At 42.8% G+C, this 19,163-nt stretch overlaps 3 protein-coding genes and 1 long non-coding RNA gene across 7 annotated transcripts in view; 2 read left to right on the top strand and 2 right to left on the bottom strand.

Annotated features, from left to right (window-relative positions):
• LOC116685801 (uncharacterized) overlaps window positions 1-10,953 on the bottom strand; it is a 22,265-nt gene extending 11,312 nt beyond the window's left edge. The window contains exon 1 of the long non-coding RNA XR_004331048.1: window positions 10,883-10,953. This is a non-coding gene — a long non-coding RNA (uncharacterized LOC116685801). The remainder of the gene's footprint in view (window positions 1-10,882) is intronic.
• Window positions 1-11,779, top strand: part of LOC116685773 (cysteine--tRNA ligase, cytoplasmic) — a 30,971-nt gene extending 19,192 nt beyond the window's left edge. Inside the window, exons 17-23 of one of the 2 annotated variants that reach the window (XM_032510701.1) lie at window positions 399-467; window positions 983-1,064; window positions 1,263-1,343; window positions 4,210-4,277; window positions 5,529-5,588; window positions 5,665-5,748; window positions 10,425-11,779. In XM_032510701.1, coding sequence (XP_032366592.1) covers window positions 399-467; window positions 983-1,064; window positions 1,263-1,343; window positions 4,210-4,277; window positions 5,529-5,588; window positions 5,665-5,748; window positions 10,425-10,553 — 573 coding nt within the window. In that variant the 3' untranslated portion in view covers window positions 10,554-11,779. The remainder of the gene's footprint in view (window positions 1-398; window positions 468-982; window positions 1,065-1,262; window positions 1,344-4,209; window positions 4,278-5,528; window positions 5,589-5,664; window positions 5,749-10,424) is intronic. The other variant, XM_032510702.1, reaches the window with a different exon arrangement.
• Window positions 11,780-13,467: 1,688 nt separating this feature from the next.
• Window positions 13,468-17,890, top strand: LOC116685783 (G2/mitotic-specific cyclin-B2). 3 transcript variants are annotated; one of them, XM_032510720.1, is made up of 8 exons: window positions 13,468-13,671; window positions 13,904-14,017; window positions 15,066-15,347; window positions 15,428-15,586; window positions 16,292-16,528; window positions 17,233-17,373; window positions 17,468-17,578; window positions 17,682-17,890. In XM_032510720.1, exons 1-8 carry the CDS (start codon window positions 13,645-13,647, stop codon window positions 17,790-17,792), a joined length of 1,182 nt encoding a protein of 393 aa, XP_032366611.1. In that variant the 5' UTR covers window positions 13,468-13,644; the 3' UTR covers window positions 17,793-17,890. The 3 variants fall into 3 exon arrangements, with proteins under 3 accessions (XP_032366611.1, XP_032366608.1, XP_032366610.1); XM_032510717.1 differs by having other exon boundaries at window positions 13,469-13,671; window positions 15,063-15,347; XM_032510719.1 differs by having other exon boundaries at window positions 13,540-13,671; window positions 13,907-14,017; window positions 15,063-15,347.
• A 495-nt stretch (window positions 17,891-18,385) lies between these two features.
• The window catches only part of crybgx (crystallin beta gamma X), a 15,262-nt gene continuing 14,484 nt past the window's right edge, over window positions 18,386-19,163 (bottom strand). Inside the window, exon 6 of the mRNA XM_032510732.1 lies at window positions 18,386-18,615. Within this exon, the coding sequence (XP_032366623.1) occupies window positions 18,483-18,615 (133 nt within the window). The 3' untranslated portion in view covers window positions 18,386-18,482. The remainder of the gene's footprint in view (window positions 18,616-19,163) is intronic.

Below are 19,163 nucleotides of genomic sequence, written 5' to 3'. Positions count from 1 at the left end.
TACACACATACATACATACATACACACATGCATGCATGCATACATACATACATAGACACATATATACACAAAAACATACATGCAAACACATACATACATACATGCATACATGCATACATACATAGACACATACATACATACATACATACATAGACACACACTAACTGTACACCTCAGTTTTATTCAGACACCCAGTTCACAACACTACAAATGCAAGAGCTTTCATCAGTGGCTCAGTCACCCTTGTGTTACCTCATTCTGCGATAGATAGGGACTTAACAGACCTTTTTATTTAAATGGAAATCTTTGAGACTTTTAAATGACTCATTTTATAATGCGGCCTGACTTAAAAATATGATTTCTTGTAAGAAATAATCCTTTTTTTTTTTTTTATTCAGATTTTCGGAGCGATTGAAGGATCGGAGCCCATCGGCTTCCCAGTGGGAGGACAAAGTCAGAGCGTTGATGTAAGTAAAGAGACACTTTCTCTGTTTGTTGTTGATTGGTACTATGTTGTATGTTGATAGGATACTGCTTATTAATCATTTTCCAAATAAGCAATCTTTAACTCTCTTCACTTTTGTGTCAAACGCATACTGTACGTCAAATTACTAACACCTGATACTAAGTCGGTCTACTTATATCTACCAATACTAAGATTATATTATATTATATTATACTTTATTCATCCCACAGCGGGGAAATTTCCTTGTCTAAATCAGTCTACTTAGCATTTCTTTGGCTTTATTTGTCCCAGTAACACAACTCCCCGACACCCAGCAGTTTCCTCCCTACCCCGGCGTTTTAGGATTTCCTTTGACTGAATGACTTCACGCTCTACTTTAAATTTTACATATAGTTTTGTCAAAGCAGATTGTCACACCAAAACTCAAAGTAACAGACACCAAATAGTTAATGCTCCGATTTACATTGTCCAGCTAAATGACGTAGAGAAAGCTAATGTTGCTGCTGTGTTTGCCAGCTGGAGAGCACAGTGATGCCGTACCTCGCGGTGTTGTCAGACTTCAGAGAGGGAGTCCGGAGAATAGCCCGAGAGCAGAAAGGTAAGAACTCACATTTTACATTTTAGGGTCCAAAAGATGCAAATGCAAATAATTCAGCTTTTTATTTTTTATTTTTTATTTTTATAGAACTCTACTTATCATGTTCGTGTTGAGGCATTTCTCATAATATCTCAAAACCTTTTCACCTCGAGAGCTTCGCTTCAGGGTTTAATTAAAGTCCTGTTTTTAATCATCTAGTGACGGAGCTGCTGCACATGTGCGACGTTGTCCGTGACGACACGTTACCGGAGCTCGGAGTGCGACTGGAAGATCACGAAGGTAACAGAACTGAAAAAGTCGATATCATAAGCATGTTAATAATGTCAAGCTTTGAGACAACATAAATCACGACCAAGTCATCACCCAGACCAGAGTGTATCGAGACCGGGACTTTGAGGGGTCGAGACCGAGACAAGACCGAGACTTAGAGGGGTCGAGACCAAGTCAAGACTGAGACTTTGAGGGGTGGAGACTTAGTCAAGACTCAGACTTTGTGAAGACTCAGACTTTGAGGGATTGAGACCGAGACAAGACCGAGACTTTGAGGGGTCGAGACCAAGTCAAGACTGAGATTTTGAGGGGCCGAGACCTAGTCAAGACTGAGATTTTGAGGGGTCGAGACCTAGTCAAGACCGAGACTTTGAGGGGTTGAGACCGAGTCAAGACTGAGACTTTGAGGGGTCGAGACAGAGTAAAGAACAAGACTTTGAGGTGTCAAGGCGGAGACTTTGAGGGGTCGAGACCGAGTCAAGACTCAGACTTTGAGGGGTCGAGACCTAGACAAGAACAAGACTTTGAGGTGTCGAGACTTAGTCAAGACCGAGACTTAGAGGGGTCGAGACTTAGTCAAGACAGAGACTTTGAGGGGTCGAGACCGAGACAAGACCGAGACTTTGAGGGGTCTAGACCAAGTCAAGACCGAGACTTTGAGGGGTCAAGACCGAGTCAAGACAGAGACTTTGAGGGGTCGAGACCAAGTCAAGACTGAGATTTTGAGGGGTCGAGACCTTGTCAAGACCGAGACTTTGAGGGGTCGAGACCGAGTCAAGACAGAGACTTTGAGGGGTCAAGACCGAGTCAAGACAGAGACTTTGAGGGGTCGAGACCGAGTCAAGACAGAGACTTTGAGGGGTTGAGACCAAGTCAAGACCGAGACTTTGAGGGGTCGAGACCGAGTCAAGACAGAGACTTTGAGGGGTCGAGACCGAGTAAAGACAAAACTTGAGGTGTCAAGGGGGGAGACTTTGAGGGGTCGAGACCGAGTCAGACCAGACTTTAGGGGTCGAGACCGAGTACAAGAACAAGACTTTGAGGTGTCGAGACTTAGTCAAGACCGAGACTAGAGGGGTCAGACTTAGTCAGACAGAGACTTTGAGGGGTCGAGACCGAGTCAAGACAGAGACTTTGAGGGGTCGAGACCGAGTCAAGACCGAGACTTTGAGGGGTCGAGACCGAGTCAAGACTCAGACTTTGAGGGGTCGAGACCGAGACAAGAACAAGACTTTGAGGGTCGAGACCGAGTCAAGACTCAGACTTTGAGGGGTCGAGACCGAGACAAGAACAAGACTTTGAGGTGTCGAGACTAGTCAAGACCGAGACTTAGAGGGGTCGAGACTTAGTCAAGACAGAGACTTTGAGGGGTCGAGACCGAGTCAAGACAGAGACTTTGAGGGGTCGAGACCGAGTCAAGACCGAGACTTTGAGGGTCGATGACCGAGTCAAGACCGGACTTTGAGGGGTCGACGACCAATGTCAAGACAGAGACTGAGGGGTCGAGACTGAGTCAAGACAGAGACTTTGAGGGGTCAAGACCGACGTGCCAGACCGAGATTTGAGGGGTCAGACCGAGTCAAGACAGAGACTTGAGGGGTGAGACCGAGAAAAACAAAATTGAGTGTCAAGGGGGAGACTTTGAGGGTCGAGACAGTCAAGACTCAGACTTTGAGGGGTGAGACCGAGACAAGAACAAGACTTTGAGGTGTCGAGACTTAGTCAAGACCGAGACTTGAGGGTCGAGACTTAGTTCAAGACAGAGACTTTGAGGGGTCGAGACCGAGTCACAGAGACTTTGAGGGTCGAGACCGAGTCAAGACCGAGACTTTAGGGGTCGAGACTGGGGGACAGTCAAAGACCGAGACTTTGAGGGGTCGAGACCGAGACAGCCGAGACTTTGAGGGGGTTGCGACCAAGTCAAGACAGAGACTTTGAGGGGTCGAGACTGAGTCAAGACCGAGACTTTGATGGGGTCGAGACTTAGTCAAGACAGAGACTTTGAGGGGTTGAGACTTAGTCAAGACCGAGACTTTGAGGGGTCGAGACCGAGACAAGACCGAGACTTTGAGGGGTCGAGACTTAGTCAAGACAGAGACTTAGAGGGGTCGAGACTTGGTCAAGACAGAGACTTTGAGGGGTCGAGACCGAGACAAGACCAGACCAGGGCGAGTCCTACACTGCATGACAGGATAAAAAATAACCCCAGAAAACCAATCCTCTTCATTCACCTCTTTATTGCCATAACACACAGACTAAATGGAATGAGTGAAGTTATTGACTCGTCGCATTTGAAGCAGGAAGTTTCACATCCAGTCCATCCAGTAATGAGGTGAAATCATAAATCACACAATGCACAGGCAATTTAGTGATCTCACCCCGTCTGTGGTCTTGACCGGTCTTGAAATGAACTCCAGAGTACTACAACACTGGCTTTAAGTTTTCAGTATTTGGGTAAATTTGTGAAAAAAAAAAAAAAAAAGCTTGGGCTGCAACGATTATTATCACTATCGATTAATCGGCCCAATATTTTCTCCATTTATCGTTTGGTCTATAAAATGTCAGAAACTAATGAAAGATGTTCGTCCCAGCTTCTCATAGTCAAAGGTGGTGTCTTGTTTTGTCCAAAACTCAAATATATTCAGTTTAATACAGTATATTTCAAAACAGATGAATGCAGCAAGTCTCCCTATTAGAGAGAAAGTAGCATTTACATTACTGTACATTAGTTACTATGAGCAACTCAAAGATATAATTGAAAAGGTTTAAAAATTAGCCTCAACACAGGAATACTTTTGTCTATTTTGTAATAATTGTGAAGACGTAAAGGCCAGGGTTGACCGGTGGAGTCTTTATGAATCTGACTGTGTTCCAGGCCTGCCCACGGTGGTGAAACTGGTGGACAAGGAGACATTACTGAAGGAGCGAGAGGAGAAGAAGCAGGTGAGGGAGGGGTGGAAATGCCTATTTTAACTGGAAACACATTAGTTATATAAGAAATAAAACGCAGTGGGTTTCCTGTTCAGAGCACTTGTGTTTCCTGTAAATCTGGAAGCATTTCCTCAAATTTGACAGGCGAGAAAAACAAAGGTCCGCTCCTTTTCAAAAGTAAAAGACACAACCACACAACACACAGGCTCATGGGTATAAGGAGAGGAACATTTCCATCTTCCTGCCATTTGAAGCAGAGCACAACAAAATAAAATCTGGACTAGGGGAGCACCAAATGAACGCACGCATGAATCCAGGATTGGGCTGAACGTTGGACTTTTTGACGGGGTTCGGTTTCTGCCGATCCTTAGAATTTATTGCACCCAACCCTACGCTTGCACTAGACGCGCTTTTGGTCGGCGTTACGACGGCGCCGTTGATTACGGGAAGGTGGTTACGTAGGTGGACTGTTGCAGTAGGCCCTATTTAGCAGTGGCGCCGTTGCTCCGTCCGTCCCCTTAGCACCGCCCAAGACGATTGCGATTGGTTTAAAGAAATGCCAATAAACCTGAATGCGTTTTTCTCCCATCTCGGAATGTTGTGTGGACTGTCCAGACCCTCCTCCGCAGCGCTGTGGAGGAAGGTCTGGAAGCATGAAACCCGCTTTAGTCTGCGTGGCGGTTTACAGTCTGTGGACAACAGCACAAGGAAGAAAGACAGGAGGAAACAAAATGAAAGCTCTGGACTAGGCAAGGCAAGGCAGCTTTATCTGTAGAGCACATTTCAGCAACAGGGCAATTCAAAGAGCTTTACACAAAATCAGTTAAAAGATAAAAACACAAGTACAAACAGATAAAAATCATAAGCATTAAAAACCGGTAAAACACATGAATAGACAGTTAAAAAATAGACACATAAAACACAAGAATAAAAGTTACAGTGCAGCATAAGAAATTTAAAGAAATGAGCATTCATTTAAAGAAAGGCAGCATCAAAAAGAAAGGTCTTAGCCTTGATTTAAAAGAACTGAGAGTAGCAGCGGATCTGCAGGTTTCTGGGAGTTTGTTCCAGATATGAGGAGCATAGAAACTGAAAGCTGCTTCACCCTGTTTAGTTCTGACTCTGGGGACAGAAAGTAGACCTGTCCCAGATGACCTGAGAGGTCTGGGGGGGTCATAGTGTAGTAGCAGATCAGAAATGTATTTTGGACCTAAACCGTTAAGGGATTTATAAACTATAGACTATTGTTTTCTTCTTTTACAGATGGAGGAGGAGAAGAAAAGGAAGAAGGAAGAAGCTGCCAGGAAGAAACAAGAACAAGAGGTCACTCATAAAGCAGGAGTTATGTTTGTCAGATGAATTGAACATGTTCATTTAATCGTGTCTTTTACTGTTTCAGATGGCTAAACTGGCCAAGATGAAGGTCCCTCCGTGCGACATGTTTCGCTCAGAAACCGACAAATATTCCAAATTCGATGAACTGGTAAATCTCTTTTCTCTCTTTCCACTCTGAATTTCAAAATAGATATTTAATAGCATGACTGCATTGCATTTTCTTTTCCAGGGTATGTACAGCAATCCTTTAGTTAAATTTACTACTTTTTAATACCTTTTTTACTACCTTCAGAATTTTTTTTAAAACCATCACGACAATGAATTGCAAGTGTTAATCAGCGACCTTTCTATTATTTACACAGATTTTGACATTTATAACATACAGAAATGAATAGATTTAGAGACAACATAACATTAACAACATCTTGCACATATTTATTTCACTAAGTAAATAAAAGTAAAACAAACTACATAAATGTGCAATGAAGAGAATGGATAGTTAAGAACTGAGATCCAAAGTAGGGAGGGTCTGGGGGTATGCCCCCCAGTTTTTTTGTTTTTTAAATTAACCATTAAATGGCACTTTCTGGAGAGTTTTGTGCAAAAAAATTGAGAAATTAAGTCTTGCATAATATGTGCAAAACTGTAGGGTTAAGAGCCTTTGCATTGTTGTAGTATCAACAGGTTTTAGGGCATCAGCATTTAATATATAACTTTTCTGATATAAGAACTGGCCAGACAAGTGCCAAACATAAGAACATCACATGAGAGACAGTATATATGTCAGCAAGCTGAGAAGATTTGGGTCTATGGTGAAACAGGTCCAGGGGTCCCTGGGACCAGGGACCCAAAGTTAAATTAATGGGAGGGATCAACTAAGACCACTGAAATTCTAAAGAATGAGAACCACTGAGTAACATAATTTCTAATCCTTTAGCCTTTGTGCCAAGGCTCAGTAATGTTGGCCCTCATCCTCTGTGCAGCACTTACGTATTACTTTTTGGGGAAAATAAATACTTTTGTTCATTTATGAAACATTGAATGAATTATTACAGTTACATTTAGATATTTAGAGATCATCAGATTTTGCTCATGTTTACAACTTTGTGCACATTCAAAATATAACTCCCATCTCTGTTGTCCGAGATTGGAGAGTTGTAATCTAGTCTGCTGTGCAGTCATTGCTCCGTTCATATGTGGTATCACTCAGACCGTTTGACAGACACAGAGGCCCATTTGACAAACAAGTTACGAGGAGCTGTACGCTGCTATTATCGGAGGTCTACGCACGGATGCAACGCGGCACTGCCCCCCACAGCAGAGCGGGTCCACCAGCGCGCGCTGCTCACCTCTATTTTTACAGAGAGAGAGGACACGAAGAACGGACGGGTCTGTGATACTCAGAGTCATACCTGAAGCCGGGGAAATGCCCGGCTCAGGTAAAAAAAATTTCCAGTTTGCGACATTTGAAATTCCGCAGCTGGAGCGCTCTTGACCCCCCCCCCCCCCCACAGTCTCTGAAAGCACATCTAGGCGATCATAAGTGGCTCAACAAGTAGACTATAGATAAACTCATCTTTAAGAAATTTGACCGACAGCGTGAGAATCGGGGGGGTGGCGTGTGAAACAGTCAAATGCGTGTGTCTCACGGCCAGCGTGAGAGTTGGTAGCCCTGGAGTCGGGAAGCATTTCTTTAAACAGCTCTGAAATTCCTTTATTTGAGTTAAATGAGTGGTGTTTAACTGCAGTGTTCAGACACCACAGAGCCTCCACGCGCAGTGTTGGTGTGGCGCCCATGGCCACCCTACTACAGGCCTGAGCCAGTCCTAAACTCGGGGTTGTTCACCCAGCTATCAGAAAACTTGCATTTGCCCATTAAAAGACGACGATGGTTGTCCAGTCGTGTAAGATATGGCTTGAAGCAAGTCTAAAATAAAACGTAAGCCAGCCACTTCTGCTGAGCGCGCAGTGTTCTGAGATGATGTCGAACGACCACTGAATATGACGTCAGCATCAAACATAGACGGAGACGAAAGATCTTTGATTATGTGCCCAGACACGCCAAAGCCCATATTTAAACGGACTAACGCAAACGCAGGATAGAATTTCAATCAGAATAGGACACCTGATAGTCTGAAAAAAATAACACCTAATTTAAAAAAAATAATACCTCTGAGACTAAATTTAACACTTTTAATGGCCTTAAATTTGACAATTTTGATTTATCACTTTTTAATACTTTTTAAAACCCCGCGGACACCCTGTTTTCCCAGTGAAGCTATTGTTTGATGAAGGAGAATTGACACATACTGTACACACTAATTGGAATTGCGATGGCCGTAGTGGGTTTTGTTTTATGACTGAACCGTACTGTGTGAACAACTTATACAGCAGGGAAAACATGAAGAAAGCCAGCAGTATTGTATTATAGATTTTGGTAGGATACGTCATCTCACTGCGCCCTTTTCCTCGATTTTTTAACTGGTCAGCTAGCAGATAGTGAGATGTTTTTTTACATGTGTGTTAGGGGAAGGCAGCTAGCAGATAGTGAGATGTTTTTACAGTGGTTCAGGGGACAGGCAGCTCGAGATAGTGAGATGTTTTTACAGTGTGTCAGGGGACAGGCAGCTAGCAGATAGTAGGAGATGTTTTACAGTGTGTTCAGGGGACAGGCAGCTAGCAGATAGTGAGATGTTTTTACAGTGTTTCAGGGGACAGGCAGCTAGCAGATAGTGGAGATGTTTTTTACAGTGTGTTCAAGGGGACAGGCAGCTAGCAGATATGAGGAGATGTTTTTTACAGTGTGTTCAGGGGACAGGCAGCTAGCAGAAGGGAGATGTTTTACAGGTGTTCAGGGGACAGGCAGCTAGCAGATAGGAGATGTTTTTTACAGGTGTTCAGGGGACAGGCAGCTAGCAGATAGTGAGATGTTTTTACAGTGGGTTTCAGGGGAGGCAGCTAGCAGATAGTGAGGAGAGTTTTTTACAGTGTGGTTCAGGGGACAGGCAGCTAGCAGATAGTGAGATGTTTTTACAGTGTGTTCAGGGGACAGGCAGCTAGCAGATAGTGAGGAGATGTTTTTTACAGTGTGTTCAGGGGACAGGCAGCTAGCAGATAGTGAGGAGATGTTTTACAGTGTGTCAGGGGACAGGCAGCTAGCAGATAGTGAGGAGATGTTTTTTACAGTGTGTCAGGGGACAGGCAGCTAGCAGATAGTGGGAGAAATGTTTTTACAGTGTGTTCAGGGACAGGCAGCTAGCAGATAGTGAGATGTTTTTACAGTGTGTTCTGGGACAGGCAGATAGTGAGGAGATGTTTTTACAGTGTGTTAGGGACAGCAGCTGCAGATAGTGAGATGTTTTTACAGTGTGTTCAGGGGACAGGCAGCAGCAGATATGTGAGATGTTTTTACAGTGGTTCAGGGGACAGGCAGTAGCAGATAGTGAGGAGATGTTTTTTTACAGTGTGTTAGGGGACAGGCAGCTAGCAGATAGTGGAGATGTTTTTACAGTGTGTTCAGGGGACAGGCAGCTAGCAGATAGTGAGAGATGTTTTTACAGTGTGTTCAGGGGACAGGCAGCTAGCAGATAGTGAGGAGATGTTTTACAGGTGTGTCAGGGGACAGGCAGCTAGCAGATAGTGAGGAGATAGAGTTTTTTACAGTGTGTTCAGGGGACAGGCAGCTAGCAGATAGTGAGGAGATGTTTTTTACAGTGTGTTTCAGGGGAAGGCAGCTAGCAGATAGTGAGATGTTTTTACAGTGTGTTCAGGGGACGGCAGCTAGCAGATGTGAGGAGATGTTTTTACAGTGTGTTCAGGGGACAGGCAGATAGTGAGATGTTTTTACGTGTGTTCAGGGGACAGGCAGCTAGCCGATAGTGAGGAGATGTTTTACAGTGTGTTCAGGGGACAGGCAGCTAGCAGATAGTGAGGAATGTTTTTACAGTGTGTTCAGGGGACAGGCAGCTAGCAGATAGTGAGATGTTTTTACAGTGTGTTCTGGGGACAGGCAGGATAGTGAGGAGATGTTTTTACAGTGGTTCAGGGGACAGGCAGCTAGCAGATGTGAGATGTTTTTACAGTGTGTTCAGGGGACAGGCAGCTAGCAGATAGTGAGTGTTTTTACAGTGTGTTCGGGGACAGGCAGCTAGCAGATGTGAGGGTTTTTTACAGTGTGTTCAGGGGACAGGCGCTAGCAGATAGTGAGGAGATGTTTTTACAGTGTGTTCAGGGGAAGGCAGCTAGCAGATAGGTGGAGATGTTTTTTACAGTGTGTTCAGGGGACAGGCAGCTAGCAGATAGTGAGGAGAGTTTTTTACAGTGTGTCAGGGGACAGGCAGCTAGCAGATAGTGAGGAGATGTTTTTACAGTGTGTTGGGGACAGGCAGCTAGCAGATAGTGGGAGTGTTTTACAGTGTGTTCTGGGGACAGGCAGCTAGCAGATAGTGAGGAGATGTTTTTTACAGTGGTTTCTGGGGCAGGCAGCTAAGCAGATAGTGAGGAGATGTTTTTTACAGTGTGTTCTGGGGACAGGTAGCTATTTTTTTGTTACCAAAATGTAGCCTAAAAACACATGACATTGCTTAGAGTACCTTTTAGAGTTTTCTTTTGCTGATTTGCTGGAAATTGGGTGACATGTTGTGCTACATAGAGATGGAAACTTATCAGAATAAACTTAAGACTTGTTGCTCAGTTCTTGTTGCTCAGTTCTTGTTGTATATTTCTTGTTGCTCAGTTCTTGTTGCTCAGTTCTTGTTGTATAGTTCTTGTTGCTCAGTTCTTGTTGCTCAGTTCTTGTTGCTCAGTTCTTGTTGCTGTCAACAGGGTTTCCCCACTCATGACGCCGAAGGGAAGGAGCTGAGCAAAGGACAAGCCAAGAAGCTGCGAAAGCTCTACGAGGCCCAGGAGAAATTACACAATGACTACCTTCAGATGAACCAAAATGGCAACTGATTTTTTTTTTGTTTTCAAGCTTTTCCAAGCCATCCAGTCTCCAGAAAACATGCAGAATAAATGTTTAGGCCAGAGGCGCTGGGTCGTTGTTTGTCTCCTCTTTACCCGTTTGGGATCAGAAAACAACATGCAAAGAAAACTGCAAGTGATGTTTTGTTTTTTTCTTTTCTTACTGAATGACACTTCGGTCAAAATGAGAAGGAAAAGAAATCAAGAACCAGGAGAGATTTCCTCCTTTTTTTCAGTTTTTTTAACAAGGCAATAACTGAAATGAGGTTTCATGACGTGACAGTGTAGACGAGTGCTAACTCTAACGCAGACTCGGATACACTGCCTGTCAGTTAAAGGATTACATAGCTTTTCTACTGTAGTGATGATTTAACTTTGGGTTTTAAAGCTATAGTGGGTAGTTTCTGTCGCCCCCGTGAGGAATTCTAAGTAATGACAGCTAAATTGTTGGCTCGTCCACATGAAAGAAGCCACTTATGCAGTTGCTGGTAGCCAAGGAGGACACAGAGGATTTAAAAAATGGACTCTTCAGAAGAGGTTATTATCTTCACTTGAGTTTCAGCGTGGGAAAGTCGCCGGACGCCACAATTTTCTGAACACAGTCCTACAGAGAGAGTTGTGTGGCACTAAAAGTCTTAATTATCTTTGTAGCAACTCGTTTAGCAACAGCTTGAATGGAACGGACATTCATTAATATCAAAACGTTATGCACTAAAGCTTTAAAATACAACACAAGTTAAATACCTGCAGGATATTGGGATACAGCCAACAGCTGGTCACTGCAGTTTTTATCGAAACATTACTCAAACAGAAAGAGTGAAATTGTTAGGGACTATTTTCAGCGGCGGATTCATTCCACATTACATGAGATGGAGCTCTATGCCACAGAGGAATAAGATATATCAGACACTTCTTGTTCATAGGTTGTTGTTGTTTTTTATGGGATTTTATGGCAATGAGAAAAATATAGAAGATCACCGGACTTTTAAATATGTGCACCTGTTTTCTCATCATCCTGGGAAAACATATCTTCTTCATCCCTCTGTTGTGGCTTGAGTGAAACCACATGAAAAGGAGCTTTTTATTATTCAACCGTCCATTAGGATCATGTCTTTTTGTACTGTTGTTATGTGTATTACAATGAAATGGTTAAGTGAAGGCGAAGCTGCAGTAATTCTTTCAGATGGGAATATGCTTAAATATAGCGGCAGTAAGCATGACTGGATTACTTTTAAGAAATAAAACTGGTTTTCCTGGTGAACTCTTGAGATTCATCCTAAACTACCTAGATCATGTCATGAATAAAAGATACATAACAGTGTGGCTAGTTGTTTGAAATTCTTTGTGTCTGTTGTCCAAACAGAAAGTGTTGAGTTAGAGTTTTTACGTTTTTTTTAAGCCTCATGTTGTCCTCGGGTCAAATTTGACCCGTTTTCCGGGGTTTTTTTAATCACAAAAAATGGGCCTTCAACTTAGGCGCGGAAAATGTCAACATTAGAAACATCCAATAACTTTGGAAAAAACAAATTTTAATTTTTTTTTTCATGGTTGACGGGAAGACAACACGAGGGTTAAGACAAGGACCTCTTAAATGAATGAGAGACTTAGATTAGATTAGATTAGATTAGATTAGACTTTATTCATCCCACAGCGGGGAAATTTCCTTATTACAGCTGCAGCATTTTCTACAATAAGAGCAAAAACAAACAAATACACAAGTAAACACACAACAAGCAAACAGCAGCCAGTGAACGGGGGGGGGGGGGGGGGGGGTCTGAATGTAAGTGACGTCACATAAAGGTTTCGTAAAGTGCGGTTGCAATGGTACAGAAAGACAATATTGCGGTGTAAGTGACGTTAAATTAGATTAAGTTGAATATGTAATTAAAATAGTTGGAGCAAGACCCCCTACAACATATATCGTATGTTAAAAAATTTAATTACATATTAAATGGGCCTACCATAAAGTGTAGGGCAGCCCAACGCCTTTATACCTTTATACAGTTGTATGAAAATGTTTGGGCACCCATGACAATTTCCCTGATTTTCATTTATAAATAATTATTTAAAAAAATAATGGACACGGTAATATTTCAGTAGTGAAATGAGGTTTATTGGATTAACAGAAAATGTGCACTATGCGTCAAAACATAATTAGACAGGTGCATAAATCTGGGCCACCCAACAGAAAAATCCCATCAGTATTTCTAGCCACTGGGGGGGGGGTGTTAACTCATATTAATGTCAAAAAAACTCATAAAGTGACATTTTCATGCCACGGGACCTTTAGACAAACATGTAGCACCTGTGGATGGCTACCTCAGTCGCTCCTTTACCTACAGGCCAGTTAGCCTATCATCAATGGGGATTTATATTTGCTAATAATATGTTGGAATTATGTTAACTAAAGATTATGATTATGCACACTTGTAGGCCTTCTTAAAATATAAATAGACTTATAAATTTACTTTTAAGCAAGTGCTTTCTTAAACTCCAGAATCAAAATACATGAATCGGTGAAAACAATATGAAACACATCATGACTACCTACTGCTGAAAATGTATTTACTTTAAAACAATTCAACAATTTTTATCATTATTATTATTTTATATTTTTATTGAAATTCGTGAAATAAAATTGATATTGATATTTATATGAGACATGTTTACATGAAAAGTAGATTTTTTTAATTTTATTTATTATTATTATTTAAATGAAATATGAAAAGATATATATATATATATATATATATATATATATATATATATATATATATATATATATATATACTGTATATATTTGGAAATTAAGGTATCTAGGCATAATACGTACAGTAATCCATACGGTCCTTTCGAGATTGTACTTTTGACCTCAGTGGTTTTCAGCCAATCAGGAGCGTCCTGCCAAATCTGTATCCAATCAGATTTGACGGAGCGCTATTTGAAAGCTGCTCGTCTCGGCGTTGTTGTTTACCTGCAGGAATCGGTGTTCGCAGAGCTTGTTGGTAAAGCTTGCAGGCTTGTGGTAACCTAAAGTCTTTTTTTAACTCCCAGTTTGGCGTCGCTGCAGCCGGCATTAATCATGTCGTCTGTGGAAGTTCGTGCCGCGGTGAGTAAAGTTATTCCGCTGTTTTGTTAGCAAAGTAGCTTCGGTTAGCTTCGCAGCTAGCTATGGCTTCGCTAGCTAGCATCGTTAGCTAACAATACAGTCGGCTCCTTGCTAGCTAGCTTTTAAAAGCTAACAAATAGCTAGCTTGCTGTTTGTTCGCTTTTTGTTTTGATAGTTGTTTAGCTGACACTTTACACCAGCCAGTTTTAGTTTGTGTCGCGTTGTCTTCCAGCTGCTCCCAGCCGCAGTGAACCCCGGGAAGATGGGGAGGAAACCCGCAGCAGGTCCGAGGAGAGCTGCTCTCGGGGAGCTGACCAACTTTCCTGGAGCAGCAGTCAACACAAAGGTAACATTAGCATGGAAGAACTGTTGGTTACACTTTACGTGAAGGTGTCTACAGAAGAGTGACATAACATGGCATGGCATGGCTTGTCACTCTTATTTTTTTTCCAAAACACTTTTTCTTTTCTTTTATAAATATGCATATGTACATGGACACACACACACACAAAAAACAAAAATAATTGAAACAAAAACACAGAATGTAGGATTCATGTCACTCATATGTAGAAATTGTTACTGAACATTTTGCATCTATAACTGGTTTCAGTGTTTTATACCATTTGTTTTCACTTGCAGTCAATGCTGCTGTGAATATAAAACAACCCAAACTCTGAAAACTAATTAAACTAACTGGATGGATGTAACCATACATTTGCATTTCCCTCAATTAGTGCATTCTAGTGATGGCTCTCTGTAGTAGTTCTGATGCCTAGATGATTCACTTCACTGCTGTGTGTTTCTTTTATTCTAACAGTGTTTTTGTATTCTGGTTTGTGTCAAGGTACTGGATGCCTACATTTCCCATGTGTTTATTGATCTATGTTGGAGTAAAGTAACTCATCAGTTTGTTCTCATGAACTTGATGTCTTTAAATCTAATGAGCCTTAAATCTAAGTCTCTAAGAGGCTCCGACAGCTTCGATGCCGCACGGACCGCTACAGAAAATCATTCATTCCACAAGCAATAACACTTTTTAACACGTCATCTCTGGGTGCTAGATGAGACTTTTGGACACCACACTAATGCAAACTGGACATTTGGTTTATTTACATTTACATTTTAACATATTATTTAAGCAGTTGCACATTTTTGTTCCCCCATCCTGTACATATTCAAGTAATTGTTCTTTTTACTTATTCATATTATGTCATGTATATTGTATGTATATTTTTCCTAGTATTTCATTTATATTTTTGTGCAATTTGTGACTGATTTTGCTGCTGTAACACAGGAATTTCCCATTTTTCTTGGGATCAATAAACATCTATCTATCTAATCCTGAAACTACACAAATACCCTTCTGAATAAAACTGCATTTGGTTCCTCAGAGGACTGGACCGACCAAATCGACCGCATCAGTCAAACCATCTTGTGCCCAGAAAGCCAAACCCGTGGTGCTTCCAGTAGTCCCGGTCCCAGGTCCTGCAGATCCCGTCCCCCCAGTTTCAGAGGCGTTGGCGGCGGACGTGTCCATGAGGGAGGAGGAGGAACTGTGCCAGGCTTTCTCCGAGGCGCTGCTCACGGTGCAGGATGTCGACGAGCAGGACTCGGACCTGCCGCAGCTCTGCTCCGAATACGTCAAAGAGATCTATAAATATCTACATGTCCTGGAGGTACGTTGGTCCCTCGCTCAGCCAAGCTCTCTGCTCTCTCCCTGCGTTGGTGTGTGTTACATCACCGTCTGTCTCCGCAGGTGCAGCAGGCCGTACGAGCTAACTACATGCAGGGCTATGAAATCACCGAACGCATGCGAGCGCTTCTGATCGACTGGCTGGTCCAGGTCCACTCCAGGTTCCAGCTGCTGCAGGAGACTCTGTACCTCACAGTTGCTGTGCTGGACCGGTTCCTCCAGGTAAGAACTCACTCGACAGTCTTCTCTCTGTTTTAGTGAGCTGTGGCTATAAATGCTTTCTAGGGCTGCTCTATTGGGGGAGAATCATCACATTATATTGAAATAAGGATTATTTCCCATGATTACTCTTACGTTTGGGTATATGTTGCATGTATTGAAGTTAAACTGGTGCGCCTGGGTAGCTTACCTGGTTAAGCGTGTGCCCCGTATACAAAAGATCATCAGTTTGATGCCGACCTGCGGCCCTTTGCTGTATGTTTCCATCTCTCTCCCCTTTCCTGTCAAATGCTTTAAAGAACCCATGGCAGGAAAATTTCGTGTTTTTTGAGGGTTTTTTTTTTTTTTACATTGAGTCCCCCCAGTCTGCCTATGGTCCCCCAGTGGCTAGAAATGGTGCTAGGTGAAAACCGAGCCCTGGGTAGCCTCCTCTGCCTTTGAGAAAATGAAAGCTCATATGTGAAGATCTGGAATCTTGCCCTTTATGAGGTCATAAGGTGAAGGGTTACCTCCCCTTTCTGCGCTTTTCCTGCCCAGAGAATTTGGCCCACCCATGTGAGAGAGACATCATGCCTTTCAAACTAAAGTGGTAGTTGGTCAATTTTCCAGTTGATAAAAGACAAGGATTTTTTTTTTTTTTTTTTCTCTATACGTAGTTTTTATGATCATTATAAGCTGACATTTGAAGCGTTTCCCGCTGTGCTGCAGGTCCAGCCGGTGTCTCGCAGGAAGCTGCAGCTCGTTGGCGTGACGGCCATGCTGGTGGCCTGTAAATACGAGGAGATGTACGCCCCCGAGGTCGGAGACTTTGCCTACATCACAGACAACGCCTTCACGAAGGCTCAGATTCTGGAGATGGAGCAGCTCGTTCTGAGGACCCTCAACTTCCAGCTGGGGCGTCCTCTCCCGTTACACTTCCTCAGACGGGCCTCCAAGGTGGCTAATGTGAGTTTTATTGTTCAAAATGACGACATATCGATGTGCAAAAGGTAGAGCTACAGTATCAGTTCTTCAGATGTTAAACTACTATAAGCATCTGTTGCCTTTTTGAATGTGCTAACATTTTCACATGTAGACTTACTTTTTTTTGTATCACTCTTTAAATGTCAATGGCTCTTCAGTAGAACTCCACTTTAGGGTTTCTAACAATTTTCATTTTAGATTTTTTTTTTTCAGTTGGTTGTTTCCTAAAATGTGGATCAGTGTTTCCCCAAAATTGATCTCTAATGTCTTTTGTCCCTAACTCAAAGACATTCAGTTTACTGTCACAGAGGAGAGAAGATGTTCACATTTAACAAGCTACAACTTTAAACTTCTTTCATTAAATGCTTCATCAATTATCAAAATGGTTGGCGATTTACCACTTTTTTTTTTTTTTGATCGACAACTAATCAATTAATATTTGCAGCGCTACCTCACTTAACATCTTCCCACACTAATGTGTGCCCTGCTTGTATCGTCCTGCAGTGAATCAGAACTGATCAGCGGTAGCGATTGAGCTTGACAGCATTATGACCTCATTTTCCCGGACTGGAGACTAACGCGTACACACTTCTGTGTTGAGTGTTTTTGCTAAAATGACGATGGGCAAGGATTTTGTTAAATTGGTATCCAAGCATAGTTCTCAGTGGGCTGGCTGTTTCTCTCAGGCTGACGTAGAGAGACACACGCTGGCCAAGTACCTGATGGAGCTGACCCTCGTGGACTACAGCATGGTGCACTACCGGCCGTCTGAGATCGCGGCCGCATCGCTCGGCCTCGCCCAGCTGCTGCTGGAGGACCTGCCCTGGGTGAGTGACTCATCAATTTATGAAACGTGACACTTGGCAACTTCAATGCGTCATTTAATCTGCTGCAGGGTTTTTATTTGGTCTGTCTCGTCAGTCTCCCACACAGCAGCACTACTCCACATACGACGCTGCCCACCTGAAGCCCATCATGCAGCACATCGCCAAGAACGTCGTCATGGTGAACGAGGGGAAGACCAAGTTCCAGGTGAGTTGCAGGACAAGTGCACCGCAACTTGTGGGATGGTGTGTGTGTGTGTGTGTGTGTGTGTGTGTAAAATGACCCGTGTAGTAACGGTGTCCCTGTGCAGGCCGTGAGGAACAAGTACTCGAGCAGCAAGCTGATGAAGATCAGCCTCCTTCCTCACCTGAAGTCGCCCACCGTCGTCGCCATGGCGGATCCTCTACTCAACCGTCCTTGAGACTAACCTTTTTACTTTGTCAGTGGACCGTTCACATGCACTTTATGATGGATCACAATCTGTGGAGAAACTTTATTAAAATGTTTTTAAATTTTTCACCCGAGCTTTGTTGGTTCAGAATTGTTAGATTTTCGGATCGGGGATGTTTTTCCTAAACTTTGTGGTACGCCAGATTTTCAATCAGAAGTTTGAAAGAAACTTAAAATGTTGTATTTAAGCTGTAGTCTACCTCATGGATGAGAGTGCCTTATTCTTCTTTTGCTTCATGCATTTTATTGTTTATAATTGCCCTGATGGATCTCATTGGATATGCTAGAATGTAATTTGTTCATAAAGCTACAAATATTTTCAAATCATTGACGGCCTTGTTTGATTTATCGTAAGGACCGGTGCCAACCAGGCTACAGCCCAACGTCTTGACTTGGTTGCACCAGCTAATTGTAACGCCAATCACAAGTTAAGTTTGTATTTAACAGACAATTCTTTCAATTGTGACGCTCCACTGTTATAAAACTAGACGTTGGTGCAAACGGTTCAACACTTCAAATTACTCAACAATCAAAATCTAAAGGAATGCTTTGGGTTTTTGGTCCAAGTTTATTACCAAAATAAGTGCAGTTTGTAAAGCTGACAGGTTTGACGTGTGACGGTGGGAGACGTCCTGTTGACGGGACTCCGTAGACCAGATGTCTAGTTGAAGCGGACTCGGCGCATGGAGCCCACGGTGCTGTTCTGGCTGCCCCAGTCCGAGTAGTTGTTGTAATCTTTCTTCTCCAGGATGTAGTGAGGTCCTCTGTAGTTGGGCTCCTGGTACACCGCCCACCTGGACACCCACCACATCAGGGTCAATTGAATTTGAAAACATGGAAATGTAACATGAAAAGCTAGTTATTGCAAAGGAGAGGTGTGTGTGTGCGTGCTCTGAATAATCCCAAACATCTGGCGTATTCAGTTTTTATTGTAAGTTACGGAATAACTTGAACGTTTCATTTTTTTTCTGCTTTGAACATCTGTTCCTGAGACTTTGCTTAAAGGTCCCATGGCATGAAAATGACACTGAGGTTTTTTTTTTATTTTATTATTAAACCTGAGTTCATCCAGCCTGCCTGTGGTCCCCCAGTGGCTAGAAAGGGTGAAACCGATCCCTGGGTATCCTGCTCTGCCTTTGAGGAAATGACAGCTCAGATCGGCCAATCTGGAGTTTCGCCCCTTATGAGGTCATAATGGGAATAGTTATCTCCCTTTTCTCTGCTTTGCCCACCAATGAGAGAGAAAGACGTGGCAGTTGGTCAAGACCTCCAGATACAGTATTAGGGACCACTAAGGTTTATATAAGAGACTTCAGATACAGTATTAGGGGACCACTAAGGT

This window comes from Etheostoma spectabile, unplaced genomic scaffold (assembly GCF_008692095.1).
Source record: "Etheostoma spectabile isolate EspeVRDwgs_2016 unplaced genomic scaffold, UIUC_Espe_1.0 scaffold270, whole genome shotgun sequence".
Lineage (NCBI taxonomy): Eukaryota > Metazoa > Chordata > Actinopteri > Perciformes > Percidae > Etheostoma > Etheostoma spectabile.
Note: the sequence above shows the minus strand (reverse complement) of the source record. Positions and strands in the feature narration are given on the sequence as shown.